Source organism: Falco peregrinus, chromosome 5 (assembly GCF_023634155.1).
Source record: "Falco peregrinus isolate bFalPer1 chromosome 5, bFalPer1.pri, whole genome shotgun sequence".
Classification (NCBI taxonomy): Eukaryota; Metazoa; Chordata; class Aves; order Falconiformes; family Falconidae; genus Falco; species Falco peregrinus.
The window spans coordinates 78,725,555-78,746,973 of NC_073725.1; the positions used below are offsets into that span (position 1 = coordinate 78,725,555).

A 21,419-nucleotide genomic window follows, 5' to 3' on the forward strand; every position below is an offset into this window, starting at 1 on the left:
ATCTATAAAAATCTTTCCTTCAGCCCAACGTTCTATGCATGAGCTATGTGCACAGCTGCCACTTTGTTGTCGCTAATCAGAGTTAGCAGCAATGATGCCTTCCCTCCCTTCTTTGCTAAGAGCAGCTAGCCAAGCTTTTTCTTGCTAGGTATAAATTTGTTAAAATTCTGCAGTGAGAATCTGCTCCTCTGCCTGTTTCGCTCCTCCTCTTGGCTCCGGTGTACCACAGAGCCCTTCTGGAGTTTGCTGCTGGGGCAGGTCACTATCTCTGGGTGCAGAGGTTGCTCTCAGCTGCCTGCAGGTGTGGCTAGGTTTTCCAAAAGACTTGCATGGTCCTGCAAAACTTACCCACCACTTGAATTGTAGGTGAAGCTTTCTAAAACTACTGAAACAGAAGAATCTGTCTGAAGAGTTCTGACATATGTATTTGTAAATGTTTGACCACAGAAATAGAATTTGTCTTCTCTGCCATCAAATTAACAGGAATCAAAATTTAACTGGGCATGAGGAAGAACAACGTTGCTGAAGGTAATAGAGTTGCACTGGTTTACATAACTTGTGTTGGACCATAGCTTATATATTACTTGTCTATTAAAGATACCTAATACCTTCTCATATAAAATAATCTCTTCAGTTTGATTAAATGCTATTGTACTAATTACAGTACTTAAAAATTCTTACTTCTTATGTTCTGATTTATATTATCTCAATTTTTCTTTTTTTGTGAGGAGAGGAGAAGTCATATAGGGCAAACACATTTTACGTTTCTTACTCATCTGTGCCTCCTTCTCTGCTACTTCTTCCCTATTCAGAAGTTTATAGAGTTTGAAGATGCACTGGAGCAGGAGAAGAAAGAACTACAAATCCAAGTGGAACACCTTGAATTTCAGACTCGACAGCTGGAGCTGAAGACCAAAAACTATGCAGATCAAAGTAAGCAAAGTTGTATACCAGACATGATTGTACACTTTTGACTTCCACACACATAGACTGCTACTTGGAAAATATGGTTCATACTTTTTGTTTTAGTGTCATTTAGGCAAAGCCTGAAATGTCTGGTTGTCCCCTACTTAGCTATAAAATTCTGAGCCTTCTAAAGGATGGGATGCGTCCACCTAATTTAGTAGAGGCTTCATTGCTTCTGTTGTGTGGGGCATGCTCAGTCCATCCAGAGGCAAGATTTGGGCCGCTGTTGAAGCTTCAGAACCTGGTTTCCAGTTTCTCCTTGTCCCTGGATAGAACATCCCTTTTTTCTCTCATACACTGTCACATTTGATTGTTTGTTTGTTTATTTTTACAAACACTTTCTAAATGGTGCAGCCATGGTTTCTTGGCTGGAGTTCCCCTCAGCCAGTTCACTGATGTTTTGTCCAGTACTCCTGCTCCTCAAATAGTCAGAAGCACCTATTCCAGATGGTAATTAAAATTGTTGTCAAACTGGGACACTTAAGTGGCACCAGGCTACTGCTGAGGAAGTCTGCTTCTATGCTCTTTACTGCACTATTTGGTCTGCTGATTTTGGCAGCATGCAGGCACCCATGAATATAGTTTGTAATGAAGACCAGATCCTGCAATTTGCGTTATTCTGTTTCCGTTTGTTTTGTTCCAAAGATATAAATTGATTTCTAACAAAATAGGCTTTGAGACTTCTAGTTTCTTCTGAGAGCCTGATGTGTGTTAGCTGATGGTTGCAATCTTCTCTTCATAGTTTCGCGGCTGGAGGAACGTGAATCAGAAATGAAGAAAGAGTATAATGCTCTACATCAACGTCACACAGAGGTAGGATGTCATCTTATTATTTCTAAATAACTAAACAAACTTTTAGCCTATACGTAAAGTCACATCAAAGAATTCAGCTTTACAGTGGTAGTGATGACTAGAGCTTCTGAACTTTGGGAACATCAAAATTATCTGAATGGAGGAGGTAAAGAGGATGGAGCTAGGCTCTTCTCAGTGGTGCCCAGTGACAAGACCGGAGGCAACTGCCATGAAATGGAACAAAGAAGCCTTCCTCTGAACATGAGTAAAAATGTCTTTACTATGTGGATGATGAGCACTGGCACAGGTTGCTGAGAGATGTGGTGGAGTCTCCATCCTTGGGAGATAATCAGAAGCCACCTGGACGTGGTCCTGGACAACATACTCTAGGTGTCCCTGTTTGAGCAGGGACGTTGGACCCAATGGACCCCAGCGGGTTCTTTCCATCGTCAACTGTTCTGTGATTCTGTGAGCAGTGCCCAACTACCTCATCTCCCCCTGGCAGCAAGCGTTCAGGAGACGTCTTACACTATTATTGGATATGCTTTTTCATGGCTTTTCTGTTACAAGATTAAGCTTAAATCATTTCCGACACTATTTGCTGTCAGATTTTCTGTCAGATTAGTCTATTCACTTATATCATCAGCTTAGAAGGCCAGAGCAAAGGCAAGGAGATGTGCAAAACAGGAAAGGGAATTGGAAATGGGTGCTGGAGAGGATCAAGCAAAAGCAGAAAGCTGGTCTTTTCTTCTCCTCTGTTTGGCTCATGGATTTTCTCTCCTCACAGATGATTCAAACCTATGTGGAACACATTGAGCGATCCAAGATGCAGCAAGTTGGGGGAAATAATCAAACTGAGAGCAGTCTACCTGGGAGAAGGTAGGGCCATAACCTCTCCATGTAACATATGCCATCTGGGAATTTACAAATTGAGGGCATCTATTTGAGAGAGAGAGAGAAACCAGAAGCAGAATCTTTTCCCTGTGGGCATGGATTGTAGTTGAAGGTTTTTTGTAATGGGCTGTGGGTGAGTGTGGGTGCATTTTCTAAGGTTTGACGATGAGCAGCTTTACGTGTTCGGTTACAAAGCTTAGGCTTTGTCACGCTGCTGTTGATGTAGGGCTTCTGGAAAAAACATGTTTGTATTCTGAAGTAGCATGTAAAAGGTTTATCTATAAAATGGATGGAGATGTCAAATAAAGTGTGTGTGTGTGTCTCTGTATGCATGATAGCCAGCAAAACTGTAGCAATTAAATGTGTTTGCCATTATAGGATTTGTTCCCCCCCCAGCCCCGTTCCTTCAAGGGAAGCTTTCCATAAGTCAGTCACCCAATAGACCTACTTACACCCAAGAAATTGATTTTCTTCCCTGCCTGCCCCTGGAACCAAATGCTTTCTCTCTGATGGTGCTGTGTACCAGTAACATTGCCCACGGGGTGGGAGGTAGAAGTGGTGTTCCATAATTACTGGTTAGAGTCTCCAAGTAACAGATCACATAACACATAATCTACTCAGATTAAGCATAATCTATTCAGTCACTCGGGCATAAAAAAGATGTTTTCTGTGGCAATTTTTATGCATGACAGATCACTACTTGTGTTAATCATCACATGCTAATGAGATGATTAACACTGTAGTGACACTGTCTAACCCAGAAAGTTTTAAACTAAAACAGTGTTTTCCAGGGGAACAATATTGATAAAGTAAAATGCTGGAATGCTGGAGGAGATAAAAAAAGACAGGCAAGGACAACAAAAAGATTTAAACTTCTAAATTTCTTCTGGCCTTGAGGAATGTTAAAAGGTTTTGCACACATGGTGACCATGAGCCATAGGAGCTGTTGGTCTGAAAAATAGAGACAGTACCAGCTGCACAGGAGTACTTGCAAAAGAGTGCCTGCTAGGTGTGTCCTCCCTTGTCTGTTAAAAAATACGTCTGACTGATCTCGGTTAATATCTATGAACTTCAGCTGGTTAACATCACTGAACTTCACTCAAAACCTGAATCTTCGGGAAGCATTAGGCTAAGAAAAGGAGTGAGGATGGCATGTCAGACTATATACAGGAAGGGCAGCATGGGCAAAGACATAGAGATGAAAATACTGGGAAAACAGATAAATGGAAAGCCATGAAGGTTTGTGAAGTATCATTTGGTAGGGATGATGAAATGCAAAAGAGCACTGAGAAAAATTTTAAGATGAAGAAAGAGCAAAATAACTTGAAATAAAGAATAAAGAAATATGTTAAGCATAAAGGAGAAATAAGTGAGGATATTTTAGTAACTTGTACTTATGTCTGTAACACTTAAATACCAGAATGTCAGTTGGGTTTGTGGTAATGTAATAGAAAGGAAATTTGAGGTCTTGGCATAGGACATGTAAATACCCTTTGTCTGCTATGGCTCCCTGTTGGATTGGATTGCTCTGGAAAGGACAGAATTCCAGTTGCCAAAGTTTTGACAGTGTATTGTAAGAGAGAAAAAGGGAGAGAAAAAAAGACCTAACCCCACTTTGGCAATGAAAGAGGCTTGAAGGATGGAAAGGGAGTAGTAAAAAACATGAATTTTCAGAAACCTTGGTAACTAGCCTGGGACTTCCGCCAGTTCCCCGCAGCCGTAGGGTCATACAATATCTCTGAGCTGGAAGGGGCCTGCAAGGATCATTGGGTCTGACTCTCAAACCCACACAGCGCAACCCAAAGGTTAAACCATATGTCTAAGAGCATTGTCCAAACACTTCTTGAACATTGACAGGCTTGGAGGTGTGACCACTTCCCTGGGAAGCCTGTTCTAGTGCTTGACCACCCTCTCTGTGAAGAATTTTTTCCAATATTGTCTATTTGCTATTTCATTACCTCCCATAATAATTAAAGATATTTCTGTAGCCTTGGCTACAAGAATAACTTGCAACTGGAAGATACTGGTATCTCAAAGACAGATCCCTTATTTATTCTGAATCAGTTGGTACATACTCTCATTTGTAAGGCTACTAGAGCCTTACGTAAGGGAAGACATAGTTACATGTGAACCAAGGGGGATTGTTTACTGTTCCTCTTCTGACAGTCAGATAGTATTTTCAGTAAAGAATGTCTTGCAGTATTTCTTCTAGAGAGATTTAACAAAAGGCTATTGTAGTTGTTGAGTGGGCTGTACAGTGAGTTATCGCTGTGCAGTTTTCTGCAAAACAGTAAATTAGTATCACAACAGGGAATCATTTAGGAGAATAAAAATAATTACAGAATACAGCGTTTGGGGTCTGGCTAAAATTAGATTGTCTGAAATATAAAAATCTGTTGGGGGAAAAATTATCAAAAGGTAGATGGCAGCTTTCCTAGATGACAGAGAGAGGCATGAGGGGTGTAGATAGCAAGACAGACATGGTGTAGAAAGAACCAGTAGTTTGTAGGTGTTCTGTTCATAAAATCTCCCTTGTCAGACTCTTCTTCCTCTTGTCCTCATGGTCTGGATGTCCACAGTGAGCTCCCAGAACGTGGGACCCTAGTGTTACAGCTGAAGTGGGATAAGCGTATTAGGCTTGTTTCCCTTCCCACTTACCCTTCTGTAAATAACAATATATCTATGGAGGTACTTACACAGTAAAACATAAAAGTACCATAGGTGAAAGTATGCTTAGGGCCTCTGTTTTTTAAAGGGTAGTTCATATATGCACTGGCCAAATTTGAGCTGGACTGCATGGTAAAAATTTATTTTAATGACATTTTCCTTCCCTAACTCTTAAATAAGCGAATATTAATTGTAGCATTGTGTTATCATTCCGTGAAAGACATGCACAGTGAAAAGTGTTACCAGTTATAGCTGCAAGATGGCCATTCTCTGGAAGGAAGGGCAGAATTTTCATCAAGAATTGCCTTTTCGTATTAGAGAAACTAGTTTTTTACCTTTTTAAATGTGGCATATTGCTGGTCTCCCTGGAGAGAAAAAAAAAAAGAGTTATACCTTTTATCTATGAAAGCCCCTGATGGGGCTGTGATCTGAGTTTGTAGGAACTGCCAGTAAGAAATGGAACTTTTTCCTTCATTTCAAGCTTTGCACTATTTGCGTGTGTGCGTGTGTGTGTGTGTGTGTGTAGCTCTGTGTTTGTATCTGCTTGTGCACAGGCAGTTGGGACAGATGCGTGTTTTTGTGTCATTGCACAGCTGGGTGGGGGTGAGCACCAGCATTTGTGTATCTTGGTGCACTGGTGTGCACTGGGGGGGACACGGACATAATTTCTCATGGCCTGTCACACAGATTGGAGTGCATTTATTTATTTTCATCTGTGGATGTGCTTGGGTGTGTTAGACTGCATAGGGATGCATATGTACATAAGACCGTAAGTACATGGAGTGAGTTTGCCTGTCTCTTGGGAGAAGTTTGTGCAAGAACTGTTGGGGGATGTGTGTGTATCGACCACCATCCAAGAGAGGTAATCAGTACGGTGCACTCTTCCACGTGGTGTGGATTTCAGTGCATGTGTAACCTGTGTCTGTTGTAGGGCTGCATGTTTGCATGATCTTTGCTCTCTAATGGTTGTTTTTTTGTCTCGCTTTTTGTGCAATTGCTGCTCTGTTTTGGCTGTTATGTTTGTCACTCCAGTCATCGCCAGTCATGGAGGAAAAGGTAAATCCTGTTGCGGCATCTTAACTTTGTTAATCCTAGTTTTGGAGGTTGCTGTTGAGTAGCAACAGTGTGGTGCTGGGAATGTACTGTACTGGCACGTTTGCCCTCTTTGTCTACTGGCTCCTGTGTTGGACTTGCTGATTAGGGTGAGGCAGAGGGAGCTGCCGAGCTGCTGGGGTAACATCAGGAAGAAGTTTGTGCACTCAAATGCAGAAGACGCAAAAGTTCAGTCCCAAAACAGGATCAGTCCTCTCTGATTGGACATTTACACTTCATGTCCCTGTATCAAAAATGTTCAAAAATCATCTTTTTTCCTTTATTTTACTACAGAGTACGTGGCACGTGTGTTTTCTGAGCGGGGCAGAAAATGCATGTCATTGTTAGTAGTTCCCTGAAGGCACTTCTGATTTTGGGCTGGGCAGTGAGTTCTACGCCTGGGGCCTCCAGAGAGAGCAGTTGTCTTTAAATGCCAGCAAATGAATTGTAGTTTTAGGATTTTAGAATTGTAGAGCATCCTGATCGCAGGTTTTAGCTACTGCAAAACTTTATTGAGGAGTTTGCTGTTTACTTTGTAACAGAAGGTAGAACTAACCAAGTCTTAAGACTCACCCTGGACTGGAAATAATTGGGTGTATGAAGGTTACTCCAGCACTGAAAATTTAGAGCAGCCCTGAGGATACTCTAAATGTCTTTGAAGACTCATAGTCAGCCCCAGAACTGCAAAGCAGAAGTTAGCTCTTCTGTGGTGTTTGCTATTTCCCCTTCCCTGGGAGGTTTAGAAGAGGCTGGAAGGTGTTTCCAAAGAAACTTGGCAAGGAAATTTCCTAACAATCTATGTTAAAATCCTTTCCTGAAGATCCTATGGCTTCTGCTGCTACAGAGACTTTGTACCTCTGTCCTCTCTTTAGCAGGGACTGTGAAGTTCATACATTCCCTGTACGTTCAGTGGGGTGCTGTATCTCCTTGCATGTTAAATGTACACGTTTGTATATGAATATAGAAATAAGCTCTGCATTCCCAAAAGAAATCTGATATAGATTACCTAAAGAGGAGTAATTTAGTAAGTCTCTCGGGTTGTGTTTGGGGTGGCTCGTATTTCTCGGTGCTGCCATTGAGTTATGTCAGGCCATCCCAGCATAGTCACAAAAGTGTTCATATTATAGCATGTTGTTAGGTATTCTGACTGCACCATTGTTCTGCAAGGCATTTTTTGCAGTTATAGAAAGTTTTCTCCAGCTTTTTAAAGCTGTGAAGTATGACTCCCGTAAGACTATTATTCTAACCTGAAGAAGAGCAAAGTTATGAAACTAATGGTTAAAGCAGCTCAAAAAATGGCCTAATATTTTTTTTCTCCCTGAAGAGAGTGTTTCTTTTGAAGTAGACTCTTTGGGACCCTTGAGTTGTGTCTTTAACTGTAAAACTAGGAATTTTCTGTCTCTGTGGCATAAAGGTCTAATTTCTAGTTTTGAATCTCTTCATAACCTATTGTACATAACTGACTATACGTTTTGCGGTGCTTTGATCAGTACAGTGCCGGGGTGAAGATTTCATATTAAAGGAAACATTTCCCTAGAACGTTATCTATAGAAACTTAAACCAGAGCTGTTAGAAACTTTCAGGATCTTGGAATGATAGCAGTAGGATAAAGAGAGGTAAATGTGGGAAGACAGACAGAGGTAAATGTACTTTGGCATCATACCCTGTTAGGAGCAGGTGTAAATGGCAGTGTAGAAGTTGTAAATCGGTGTTTAGGGTAACAGCAGTGAAATGTTTTCTATACGCCTTCAGCAATTGTTAATATTGAAAAGTAAGAAGTACCACGGTGCCTTTGGAGTGGAAAGGCTACAAGGAAATTGATAATCCCTATCATCATGTATGAATCTGGGTTTGAATCTGTTGAAAGGTGATTGCAATCTGCTCTGTAAAGAAAAATAAGGTTAATCAGGTTGTGTCAATGATCTGTGCTCCCCTTAAATCCTGTTATGTGCTGTCTTGGTAAGAGGGCTTGTCTATGAAGCTTCCATGAGTGAGTCTTGAGGATCTTCAGGAGTGGGTTTGAATGCAGATTCTTAGGAAAAGTGCATCCTAAATCTCCTTACTGGGCCACACTGGAAACACTTTTCTGCCTCTTGTGCCTGTCCAAGATAGGCCACAGCAAGTGATTATTGCTCAGCATGAGCAGCACTGGCGCAGTGGTGTGGCACAGGCTGGGTGTGTTGGCTGGGCAGTGCTGGGCATGGGAGGGTTTTGGTTTTCTCCACAAACATAGTCTCCTCTGCTCAGCACTCCGTCTCCTTCCTTCCTAAATGAGCTGGCTTGTGCCCCACCTCCTGTGCTGGTGTGTTTGCACATGTCCCAGGGTAAACTTAGGTCCTGCTGCAGGCTTTTCACCCGCACTCACAGGTGAGGTGGTTGTGATGGTTGCCAAGCCTGGTCAGACCAGTGCTGATGGTCATTAAAGAAAGGCACATGAAGATCTACTGTTACTAATACTGGTGTACGGAAGGGTGGATTTCATCACTCCCTGCAGCAGTAAGCGGAAGCTCCGTGCCGGTGTCGGTGAAGTACCATCATCAAACCCTTCTTGGGGTGCATGTTACACAGAGGAACAGCTTAGTTCACCTCTGCAGGGCAACTGAAGCCCAGCTAGTGCAGGCTGCTGGGGATGTCCCCTAAATTTGATGTGTACTCTGTCCCTGAAGGGCTGCTTCTCTGGCATGAAACCAGTTGTCTGTTTCAGCATGCTGCTGCAGCCTTTTCCACCTCCACTGCTTGCTCTAGATTTTCTCCTGCTGGAACTTGGTCTCAAAACCTGTGCCAGCTTTTATATTCAGAATCAAACCCGCAGCTAGCTAGTCACCTGCAATCGCCAGAAAGAAGAGGATGAAGAAAACTTAATTACAGACATCTGACAGTATGAATGATGCGTTCACTTACACCTTTCTTTAATTTCTGAATTTTGAGTGCACTGTAAGGTGGACACGGAGAGGGAATCAGAGAGTACAAGTATTCTTTTTCTTGCTTGATATTGGAAGTGATCTAAAACCCTCTGATTTCTGTCTGCTGTTGGAACTAACCAGATTTGGGGTGAAATGTACAGAAGTGCCATGTAAATGACTCTTACTTAAAATCCTCTTTCCTGACCTAGTGATGACATCTCTAAAATACGTGGGAGCTTTTTTTTATTACTGTAAGAGTTGTTTGCTGTGGCTCATTTTCCCACAGTACCTTTGTTTCTCAGAAGATACACTGACTTAAATTGGCCAGTGGTTCCCTGCGTGTTTGCATTCCCCCAGATGTTTCATACTGATGGAGCAGTCGGTCGTGCCTGTTGTGGTCACTTGACCCTCTCCCTCTTAAAGAGTCTCCCTGGGAAGAGATACAGCTCTAGCAGTAGATGCCACGGGTCTGGGTAGACAGCAGCATGGCAGTGTGGGAGTTGGGAGGTCATACAGCTGCTATGTGAGGGGAAGGAGTGTAATTCAATTTCCAGTGACTAATATTTCGTGTAAGCTAGCGTGCTGTTTCTTTTCTGTAAGAACCTTGTAAATGGCTAACAGATTGGTTTCCTCTCTCTGTTTCTCTGTTTAGCAGGAAGGAACGTCCTAACTCTCTGAATGTCTTCCCCCTCGCGGATGGCATGGTACGTGGGCAGATAGGGTCCAAGATCGTCCCAACACTGGACCACTGGCACCTGAGTGACCTCGGCCAGCTGCAGTCCAACTCCAGCTACAAGGTTTTATAGACCATCACGGAGCAAGGGTTTCCCGCTCTCCCACTGTCAATAGCATCTCACATTTTCGTTAAGATGGAGACCAGTCTGTGTCCATAACCCTTTGCAGCCTTTCCCTGCTGTGCGTCTACTCCCTTGGTAGCTGTGCTGTAGGTGGGAGGATATTTGTCTGCAGATCTGGCATATAGTGCGGGAGGGACTTGATGCAGCTTCTCATGCTTCTTATCTCAGTGATAATTTCCTTTACTTGGCTGGCCCCAAGTTGAGAGGAATGTGTGGGGTGGCAGTTAGGGATTTAGGGAAGATAAGCTTTTTTAAAAAACTTTTTTTATAGCTTGTTTGGGAGAGGAAATGGTGGGACCTGTCTCCCTCTCTCCCCCTTGGTAAGAGAGCAAGCATTGGGTTGCACTTGCTCTCCAGTGTGTGTCTTTTCTGACTGATTGCTGTTCTGGCCTCCCTGTCTTCAGTAAAAAGGGCTCCTAATCCTCTCTGGATGTCCAAGTCTTGCACTGTGCTTAAAGGTCTTCACTTCCTCGTATATCTAGTCATTGCTCTAGACTTGCATTGTCTACTTCAATACACTTGTCGCCTTCAATGTGCTGCCTTCTGCACGGGGGCTTGCCAAAAACCTGACAGCATTGCAACTGCGCTGAAGCAGCTGCATGGTTCTGCCTGCTGCTTGTGGTGCTTTGCTCTGCCAGTCGGAGACTGGTCTGAGCCCAGAGACCCAGGTGTTGCACTCTTAGCTGACAGTTCGCTGCAATTGCTTACAGTTTAGAGTACACATGGTGGCCCATGTTTCTGATGAGCTGTACCTGTAGACTGCTCAAAATCTTCGTGCTCAGAATGCCAGCAAATTCCTCTTTTTGAATGATGTTCCACAAATGCCTAATGAAAGGCCTGAGAGCCAGTGGTGCATCTGCCCAGCATGTACATGCCTTACAGTACATCCACCAATATCTCACAGAGCTTCTGGTCTGCTTTAAAAATGTCTCATAAAATTCACTTTCTCTCAGCCTGGAATTTGTAGAACAACAGGTACTTCATATGTCCCATCTGGGGACTGGTCTCCTTTTGAGAAGACATAAATCACTAATCCTGTAAAATACATAGAGATAGCGAAGGCAAAGCAGAGGAAGAAAAGCCAAAGAAAACCCCAATTTGTTGTTGTACCAATTCTGCATGTCTCCAGATTACATTAATGGTACTTCGGCCTGAGGGACTCTTCAGGAGTGGCCTCCCTGATGCCATTTGTATTTAGCCAAATTAAAAATTTATGCAGAAAACAAAGTAGCAACTTTCCTTTTTTAACACTACCTTTTTTAAGTAGCCAGGTCTAGCATAGCACAAACCTTAGCGCTTCATCAGCTCTCAGCCGTCATGGAAGTTAGAAATCCAAAAGCAAGATTTTTGGATAGGATGAAGACTGTTCTTGGAACCCAACCCTTGCCTGTAGTGTTAGAGGCACAGAAGTTTGGGGAGCATAGCAACTTGCAGAATGCCACTTGGGTCCTACAGTAACTTCGGGAGAGCTTTGCCTGGAATTAGGGAATAGCAATGCCACAGTGCAATAACTTAACTAAGGATGGTGGAAATGAAGATAGAGCATGAATGTGTTTCTTCAGACTAGTGTTATAGCAGCACAACACTGATGCAAAGATGCAGGTGACACCCAGAATGCAGAGAGACCAACCTGCTTCTGGTTCCAGAACCAGTTTGTTCCTGGGGACCTCCAGGCAGTGCTGCACGCTATGGTGTGAACATGCTCTCTAGTGATCAGGCATGTGCGGCAGGGGTTAGTTTTTAGAGAAGAGCTAGGTTGTTGAGATTAGATCCACCTTCCATAGGCTTGCTAAGCAGTAATTCTGTAAGTGGTACCATTGCAGATTGAGTGGATCTCACTGATAACCCAGCACCTGAATTGCAGGAGAGTGCAACAGGGACCCAGATAAATTGGAAGCTTTGATGTCCAAGTTCAGGTAATGGAAGGTTACTGACTGGATCTCTTAGTTATTTGGTGGTGATGGTGTCAGGTGAAAAAAAAAACATTTCAGTTTACAAGAAAGCTCTGTGCAGAAGTAGTAGTGTGCTACTGCGATGTATCTGACAGGTAGTGCTGGGATTTGTGTTGGTGCTCACTGGGGAAACTCAGAAGTGGGATGCTGGGTTTAAGGAGGCTGGCCAGCAGCGTGGAGTTAGAGAGCTTGGGCTGTGGAAAACTTGGATGGGGTAGCGTGTTACAGAGGATTTCCTAAGAGTATGGAGCAAGCCTATGAATAAAGGATGTGACTGACTGACTGACTGGATTTGCAGTTTGGAGTGGAGATTTTTCTCCTGCAAACTTCCTGCACGCACTCTGACTGGAATGCTATTGCTTAAGTATTTTGCAGGACTGAAATCTCTGCAGTACTGCTCATGCACTCCCTGCCTCTTCTTCAGCAGCTCTGCTGTCACACTGACATCACCTGCGCACGTGTGACTTGCCTTCCCACGAGTATATCCTGACGCTTCTGACTTGTTCTCCTTTTTCATGGGGTCATACTATAGTTACTTTTTAAGTGTCCTTGTATACTTATTATTACTATTTTCCGTTTTAGTTGCTGTCATTATCTTACTTTATTTTTACATTCAGTTGTACATTTATTTTATACAATGTTTTAGAGATGAAAGTCCTTAACATTTTTGTTCTTATGTACTATGCTTTCAGTGTTATAACCATACAATTGTGGCTTCTCATGGTGACATATGACTGCTATGAATGTTGGGCCTTTGCAATGCATTTTGGAGGTCACTACTACACATTTGATGTTTAGGAGGTTGACAGGTATGGCTGTAGGTAAGTGGTGGTTGCGGAGAGTATTCCTTGGGTGAGCTATGGGTTATGGCGAATGCCTCCTACGCTGTAGAGGAGAGCTGTACACTTAGTGAAACATTTAGCATTAACGGAGCACTCTGCAGGATAGAAGGAAGATACCAGCAAAGATTAATAGAGCTTCTGGAGGGTGAAGAGGAGCACCTTGGTAGTATTTACATTTGGGAGGGATTTCTCCGATGCAGGCTGCTAGGTTGGTGTTTTCTAGATAAATATAAACCTCAGATGTATAACCAAAGAGTAAGTGGAAAACCAAGGTAATTACTCACTGGTGTGTTCTGGATGAGGGGCAGATCTCTGAAACAGACATTGCCCTGTAGACCCTGGTGATACGAGGTTTCTGAATGACATCTAGTTCCTAAGAATTAGGAATGACATGTGGACCCACCTGGATGTCTCTTGTACAGTGCCAAGATGCTCATGGACTTTGGTTATGCTTATAGACTTACACTGGGTGCAAGAACATCTCTGAATCCTTTAATCCACCGTAAGTTTTGTTTGAGGAAAGAGGTTTTATGGGTGCACTTTACACTTGATACTCTTTGTCCCTTTGTACATTAGAAAGCAGAGCAGGCAAACTGCGATTGAAGTAGTACAAGGCTTCCTGGGTCATATTTGTTCTTAAAAACCTGGTTTGATTTTTTTTTTTCTGTACATATTAGGAAAGTAACTCCTGAAACAAGAATATGAAGTAGAGGTGGGAAGTGTGCTTTTCACATGTAGCAGCCTAAATGAAAAGGCCCAACTTAGTCTTGATGCTAAAATCAGCAAATTTGCAGGGAGATGATCTGAATGGCCATATGAGAACGTGGGTACCATTTGGACTGACAGTGCAGAAACTATATGCAAAATGTGTATCATATGTAGTGGTAACACAGTTTGAAAAAATAGTAATTTCCAATATAAATGCACAGATGCAATGTAAAAACCCTTGACTTCCACAGTGCGATATACAGCAGGGTATTTTAAGATAAGCATACAGAGGCCAGTCTAATTAAAGGAAGATCTTAATAAAATTCCAGATTTTTATTTTTAAAAAAAATGGCTGCAAAGGGTTAAGTCACCATATTTTTCAGTCTTCTCTCTCATCCTTTTTTTTTGTGTGCTTGTGTTGTGGAGTTATTCTTAGAACAAGAGAACAAGACTTCCAGATTAGTGCTGTGAAACAGCATCACAGCTCCAAGGCTGAGGGGCTCAGAGCAGCCTCTGAGCAGAATTGGATCCTTCTAGTGTTTGCACAGGAGGGGAGAGGCAAATAGTAAAGATTAAACCTGGGTCTAGATGTGCAGATGCTGAATGTCACTGCACCCAATTGCAACTCATTATCACATATAACTATCAATGTTAATTTTGTCATCTCCCTGCAGGCAGTAATTAGAGGGAGCTGCCATGAAGAATGGGGAGATCTCATTTGGGTCTGGGAGTGATCACCGCATTGGTCAAGACGTTAATTGGCCGACGGTGAAACATTGCTGCTTTAATTGACAAACAAGGGTCACAGTATAAAATCCTGACAGAGCCTTGAAAGCCTCATGTTTTTCAAGAGGTGATACTACAAGAAATGGGGCTGTAATGTCTGTAAAACTGAGAGCCATTTGTGTGCATTTCACACTGGGAATCCATCTCCTATGTTAATCTGTCAGCTTATGATTTTTGAATTCTTGGGTCTTGTCGTCCTGTTATTTGGAAGTGGGGAGACCACGCCTGTTTCTACTGTGTTGTCAACCTGGACACGTGCCTGGCTAGCTTCTGCATATGGTGGTATGGGGATGTAGGTCTCCTGCGCTGGCAAAGTGAGACCATCCCAGCTTGGTATCCGCTTTGCTTCTGCAGTTTAGTGTCAACACCACTTTGCTGTTCTCTCGTCCGGGTTGTGTTAATGGCTTATAGGAATGACACCATCCAAGACCTCTAAGAGGCCACTTCAGATCCTCCCAAGCAATATCCATGTTGCTTTCTAGGCTTGGGAAATGCTGGCCTGGCTTCCTGCAAGTGCCAAAGCCCTTCAGCTTCCACCGTAGTCAGTGTGAGCTGCAGGTGCTTTTTGCTTATGATAAGGCCACCTTTCCTGGGGTGCCTGATGACGGGCTCACATACTGATGTGACTTGTGAAGAACAGTGTTTACTAGTGAAAGAGGAAGGATATCGGTCCTTTCACAGGTGGGATTTGCTTGCTGAGTTCAGCACGAGAACTCACTGCTTCATTGTGGTTGCGGTGCCTAGTGTCACCAGCAAGTGCTGGACACGTAGCAGGTACAGCGAGCAAGGCTCATTCTCCATAATGCTTTAAGGCAGCCATACACCAACAAATGGGAAATTAATTGAAATGTATAGCTGTGCTTTTCCCTTTTTGTTCTTCCCTCACCCTGGAATTGCTGTAGTGCCCCCAAGATGAAATGTCTGAATCTGGGCAGTCCTCAGCAGCTGCCACACCGAGCACGACTGGAACCAAGTCCAACACTCCCACGTCATCTGTGCCCTCTGCTGCCGTCACACCCTTGAATGAGAGTATCCAGCCCATCAGTGAATACAATGGCACGACCAAGAGCAATAAGAGAGCACGAGAAAAGCGGAACAGCCGGAACATGGAAGTCCAGGTCACGCAGGAGATGAGGAATGTTAGCATAGGTATGGAAACTGGAGCTTGGGTACCTGGTCATTAAAATAATGGACTTGCCAGTGCTTGTGTTCCCCTTACAGAAAGAGGCTGGGAGACTGAGGGGTAATCAGCTTGATAAGTATCGGATTTGAGGAAGCCTTACTTAGAAAGATACGTGAACGAGACGGCTAATTGGATGTTAGCAGTTTTCTGGGTAGCAAATAAAAAAAAAGCAGGAATATGAATAGTTTCACCAGTATGAAGGGTGGGAGAAGGCTACTGAGTTCAGTCCCTTGCAGTGGCATTCATCGACATCATAGAATATCTTTCATGAATGTTCAGGTCCCATCTTAGTCTAACTGAACTTTTGGAAAGCTGTTTCTAGACCTCATCAATATATGATAGTTAAAAGCTCCCATTTAGTTTTCTCTCTGGATTTATTTGTAAGTGTTTTATATCCAGTTGTGGATATGCCAGATTTGTCAGGTTAAGTAATAGTTTTCCCTTCTGTGTGTTTATCCCATGCCCTGATGTGTTTAGAAAGAGCAATTATATCCAGCTGTTTTTCTCAGCTAAATAAGGTGTTTTCTTTTAGTCCATTTCTCATATAAGAAACCTCCCAAGTCTTTGGAAGTTAGATTTTTTTTTTCTTTCCACTTCCCACAGTCCTTTAGTAGTTTGAATTCATTAATTCTTTTCAGGCAAGCCATCGCCTAAGCCTTTAGCACCAGGCTGTGTAAATAAAGAAAATGATGTAATAACATGATAAAAGCCCCTTTCTGTGCTTTTTAATATAGCAGTGCCAGTGCAGTGTCTGAGTGACTTCCAGCCTGTGTTGTGTTTAGACTTGCAGCAGCCTTCAGAAATGAGAAGTGGTCTGTTGACAAAAGGACTGTAAAACTAGCTGAAGATCATAAGGAAAATCCGTGCAGGAGCACAGGGATGAGCTTAGTCTCTGAGGTTAGCACCTGAACCAGATTATGATTTTTTTTTCCCTAAGTAATGTAGAGGGAATCCTGCTGCTAACATTCACAAGTGGGTTCCTAACAAATTAAGACTATAATACAACGTGTTACATCTTCTATGGCAGCATTTGAATGAGAATTGTTGGGACTGAGTCCCATTCTCTATTTATGTTAGCAGCTGAGGGGGTCCTGGGGTCACGGATGTCAGTCTGCCAGAAGCAGTGTAGTTCTCCATAAAATGTGCTGCTTCTGCATAGTCAAATGTTAAAACTCTGATCTGTTTGATGATCCTGGCCAAGGCAAGTTAGCATTGGTATCAGAAATTGGGCACAGATGTCAGCAGTTTGAATGCCCTATAAAGACTTTTCCTTATTTTTACAGTTGCTGCTTTACAAGCTTGTTTATCATCTGTAGCTTTCTTGGGTCAAAGTCTGCCCTCTTCTATCTGTGTGCAACTAGGAAGTCGTGCATGTGAAAGCTTCTTTTTTCTTGGTTGGAAGTACAATATTGTAGAATCTGCTCGAGGCAGATAGATCTTTCCTGTGTGCTTTGCACATCGAACCTTTCAGCTGTTTGTTGCATGTAATGCAAAATAAGGTCTCCATGCTGAGGAGCAACATGGATACTTGAATTTTACTTAGGTATTTTATGCATCTATAATTAAAGGATCTGTCAGTGATGTGCATGCCTTAGAGCTGAACTACCAAAAAAAAGGTACTTGAAGGTATTTGCAGAAAAGCTTCCCAACTTGAAAGAATGAAGAAAAGGAAGCCTCTGCTTGTGTGAGCTTGAGAACCACTGGTGTATGGATGCCTACTTTGGCAACAGATACACATTACGCTTTGTCTTCAGACTTGGCATTTGTTGCCAGCTGGTGCACAATGCCAGCCTAAAAGAATAAAATCAACACTCAAATTGTCATGAGCTTTGTATGTTTGGCTACTGAGGCTGTTTGGAAAGGTCAAAAATTTCGCATCTAACATCGTTGAGGGATTAATGTAGTTTACAAATGAGGTCTTTAATCCTTCAAGAATTTCTTGTGTGAACAGACATTGTGTTCATATTGCTTGTTGATAGAATAGGTGCAAATCTGAGCTTTTGAACAGCTGGCTTCAGGCTGTGGATTATACAGAAACCAGAGCAGATTTTATGTATCAGTTTTTAGGTGAAATTTCACTGTAGTGGTTATCTAAACTAATGTAGACTTGAGAATTTGTACTGAAAACTTATTTCTGTTAAAACTGAATAGTGCCAATTCGTAACTACAGCAGTCTCTGTGGAGCTATACAGAAACCCACTGTGTTGTCTTAGATCTCAGCTAAAGCTGCATGGTGATTGAAGAGTTTGTGCTGACAGATAAAAAGTTTATGTGGAGTTTATTTTAATGAATGACGTGTTGTTTCTGGTTATCACATTTTAATGAGGATTCAGGCCAATGACTTTGGTGACACTCTGGTGTGGGAGAGGGGAGGGGATGCTTACAGTCTCCCTGCTCTGGAGTTGTGAGGACACCTTCCCAGCAGTGGTGCATTTGTGACTCTTGATGATCAGCCACTTTCTGTTCCTATTTTAAGACTTTGAACATGATACCATGAAGTTTTGAAACCTCAGTATTCAAAAGCCACAAAAATCCCTTCAAGGAACACAATCCTCTGAAAGTCCTGATCCTGTAGATCACATGTATTGTCTTACCTAGGAATGGGCAGCAGTGATGAGTGGTCCGATGTTCAGGACATCATAGACTCTACTCCAGAGCTGGACATGTGTCAAGACCCCCGCCTGGAACGCACTGGTAACAGGTACTGATTGTGCCTTTCCACTGTGTGCTCTTTCGCTTGGTTTTATGAGTGAGCAGTGGGTGCTGTGGCTCGCACTGAGTTCAAGATGCAGCTGTTTGAGAAAGTCCATAGGTTCTGCATAGTGTGAGCATGAGGGGTCCTGACCTTCTTTTTAGCTCCCCAGAGAAGGCTGGTAATCTGCAGCAGTGGCTGGCCAGCTGACCCAGGGCTGGGCTTGTCTGCCTTGCTTGATCAGGGAGGATAGAGATGGAGCAACAAAAGGTTTAAGACAGGCAAAGAGGACATGTGCTTAAGCTATCGGGAAGAGAGAAAAGATGCATTTGTCTAATAGATCAGTTCTGGATTCAGGTTTAAAACCTCAGGCTTTTTCCAGTTTTACTTTTTTCAAGTATTTGAAGAGCAGAAGCAGGGCTGCTCCATGAGGGCAGACAAGCAGGAGTAACCCCAGCAATCCCAGTCTTGCAGGTTCCAAGCAGAGAGGGCACGGCACTGATAATGAGCTCCACCAGCAGCCCCACACAAGGCGAGGGGATGAGTTAGGTCCTGGTGCTACCCAGGAGCAGCAGGATAGAGGGCTGAAGACAGGTACACCTATAGTGTAGCTCAGAGAAGGACTGAAGGTGCAGGCCAGAGGTTAAGGGAGCCCTTGGACCAGTGGGTGGGTGCGGGTCCCAGGTGAGGTTGGTCAGGGCAGTTTTGACCCATTGATGCACTCAGAACCTCAACAGAGTTCTCTAAATTGGCAGACTTTTACTGAACTATTCTGCTGCTCTGGTTCCTATCCATCACCTGTTTTGTTCTAAATAAGAGGATCCCTAAAGGCTATTGATTTTGGCACCATGTTGCTGTGAGGCATGTGTTAGTCTGGAAGTATTAGTACCTGGATTCATTTTTACTGAGCTTGGGTGGTTAATTTTACAGGGTTCGGTAACTTTTACCCTCTTCCAGTGGGTAATTTGGCACTATACCAGCAAAAATAACCCCCTAGCTCTTACAGGGTTGCAAAAGATAGTACCCTAACAAAGTTAAGGCAAGATTTTCTCACAGTCCAAATCTGTAGTGGGTTTGCCCCGTTGAGCACCCTCATCGAGGTTATGAGCAGCCATAACAGATGCATTTCTCAGCTGTGAAACCACGTACAGTTAAGCTCCCCTCGGAGTATGTAGGATGCATGGACAATTTTTAGGGTCAGGTAGAGGAGGAATCTAGATAGCCGAAACAGCTCTGTGTGGGGAATACAAAAGTGACTTGTGAGGTCAGATCAAAAATTGGTCAAACCCAAGGAAAAGAAGAGGATGGAGAGGGCTGCTGCATTGGGAGCTCGTCAGGCAACGATCTCAGATCCAGGTCGTGAGACCGGAAGCTACAGGAGATGCAAGCTAACTCGAGCTGCTGAACAGGATGGTTGCTGCTTTAAAAGCAGAATGCTTTTGAGTTAGGTACAGCTTCTGAAAGCTGCATGCTGAAGAGGCAGGTTCAAGCTGAATTAGGTCTTTAGGTCAGATGCCAAGTCACTTGTCCCTTGTGCTGTCCGTTACACTGTGTGAGCTGATTAGTTCTGGTGCAGTCCCGGCACCTATTTGTAATCCTCAGTGCTGTCAGGTGTCTGGGTACTGTAATTTTTCTGTAACTGAAACACACCCACCATTTTTTTTCCCTTTTCTCTACAATATCAGAGACAGCTACCGCACCCCATTTGTAACCTCTAGGGTTTATAACTGAGACTTGATTTATCTGAGAACAAAGCCACACAACTTGAGTTAGTACTGACCTTCCTGTTAGATTGCTGGGAAAATTGCACAGCTCTTCATGCTGGCTGATTCCCCTCATACAAGGCAGGACACTTAGAAAGTGTTTATACCCACATCTAAGACCATTTTCTAGAGTAGGCAACGACAATCCCAGAGGTTAGCGGTGAACAGATGGTATGTGCTCTCAGGGTTTTGATCGCAGTGGTCTGGGATGCTCGGTATTTTGGAGAGAAATGTTCTAGCTTAAATGATGTTGCCAAGTAACAAGAGTCTTTTTTTTTTTTTTTTTTTTTTTTTTTCTTCCAACAACAGCCCAACACAGGGGATTGTGAACAAAGCATTTGGCATCAACACAGACTCTCTGTATCATGAACTTTCCACAGCAGGTTCTGAGGTTATCGGAGATGTTGATGAAGGAGCAGATCTGCTAGGTAAAAACTTATTTAGAACCATTCTGTATTCTTTGGTACAATGACAATGATATTAAGCTTCTAGGAGCACTTAAATTGTGTCTCTCTCTTCTCCCGCCCTCTCCCCGAAACTTGGATATTTAGAAATTGAGACATTACGTGACTGAAATATATAGCTGCAGTACAGTGATGGGTAACTTGTGTTTGGGTTGTCTTTATGTGCGTGTTATTTTTCTATAGGATTCTCCCACATGGTTTGAAGACAAAATTCAGCTTCCTATCCAACGCTGGCTCCCCTGTAATTTTACTTGGAATAGAGTTCACTTGAAATTTGCAAGAAAGTAACTCCTTTTGTTTGTTAAGTTTTCGAAGTTTAAATGACATGGAAATATTATGGTCTGTATTCCAGTTTTTACCCTTTTATAGTCAGGCTAAGAGATGTAGTAACTAACTACTCAGGCTGATTTAGAAGGAGCTTGTAATACCTAAAGTCTGGTTATATTCCATATTTCTGACTAGGACTTTGAAGCAGTCAGAGATGTAGCTTTGCCTCAGGTGGTGGTCTGAGCCCTTCCTTGCCGTTCTTTTTAGTGTGACTGGAATGTAAGAACAAGATCCAGACTGTCATCAGAATGCTTGCAATACCTTTTTGATACGGATAGTTTTGGGTTTTTTTTGGAAGCATGGTGCTAGCCCAGCAATGTGCAAGAGAGCTCTCATGCATGGATTGATGACCATTGCCAGAAGTGTTAAAACATTTATTGTTTCACCTCCAACTTGAGATTGCTGGAAGAAAGAAGTCTACAGAAGATTCAGGATGAATGCACAGGCTTTCTCTGCCTGCAGTTGGACCCAATGTGCGGTGCTTAAAAAATTAAGAATTTAGAAGGGGAAGCAAGATTTCCAGGTTTGAGA

General features: G+C 42.9%; 1 protein-coding gene across 37 annotated transcripts in view; it reads left to right on the top strand.

Moving 5' to 3' along the window:
• MAPK8IP3 (mitogen-activated protein kinase 8 interacting protein 3) overlaps window positions 1–21,419 on the top strand; it is a 70,780-nt gene that overhangs the window by 17,939 nt on the left and 31,422 nt on the right. For 19 of the 37 annotated variants that reach the window (XM_027791887.2, XM_055804061.1, XM_055804072.1 and 16 more), the window contains exons 2-9: window positions 813–933; window positions 1,709–1,779; window positions 2,546–2,637; window positions 6,352–6,375; window positions 9,967–10,111; window positions 15,362–15,608; window positions 18,241–18,343; window positions 20,407–20,525. In XM_027791887.2, coding sequence (XP_027647688.2) covers window positions 813–933; window positions 1,709–1,779; window positions 2,546–2,637; window positions 6,352–6,375; window positions 9,967–10,111; window positions 15,362–15,608; window positions 18,241–18,343; window positions 20,407–20,525 — 922 coding nt within the window. The other 18 variants (XM_027791888.2, XM_055804066.1, XM_055804077.1 and 15 more) reach the window with 8 other exon arrangements.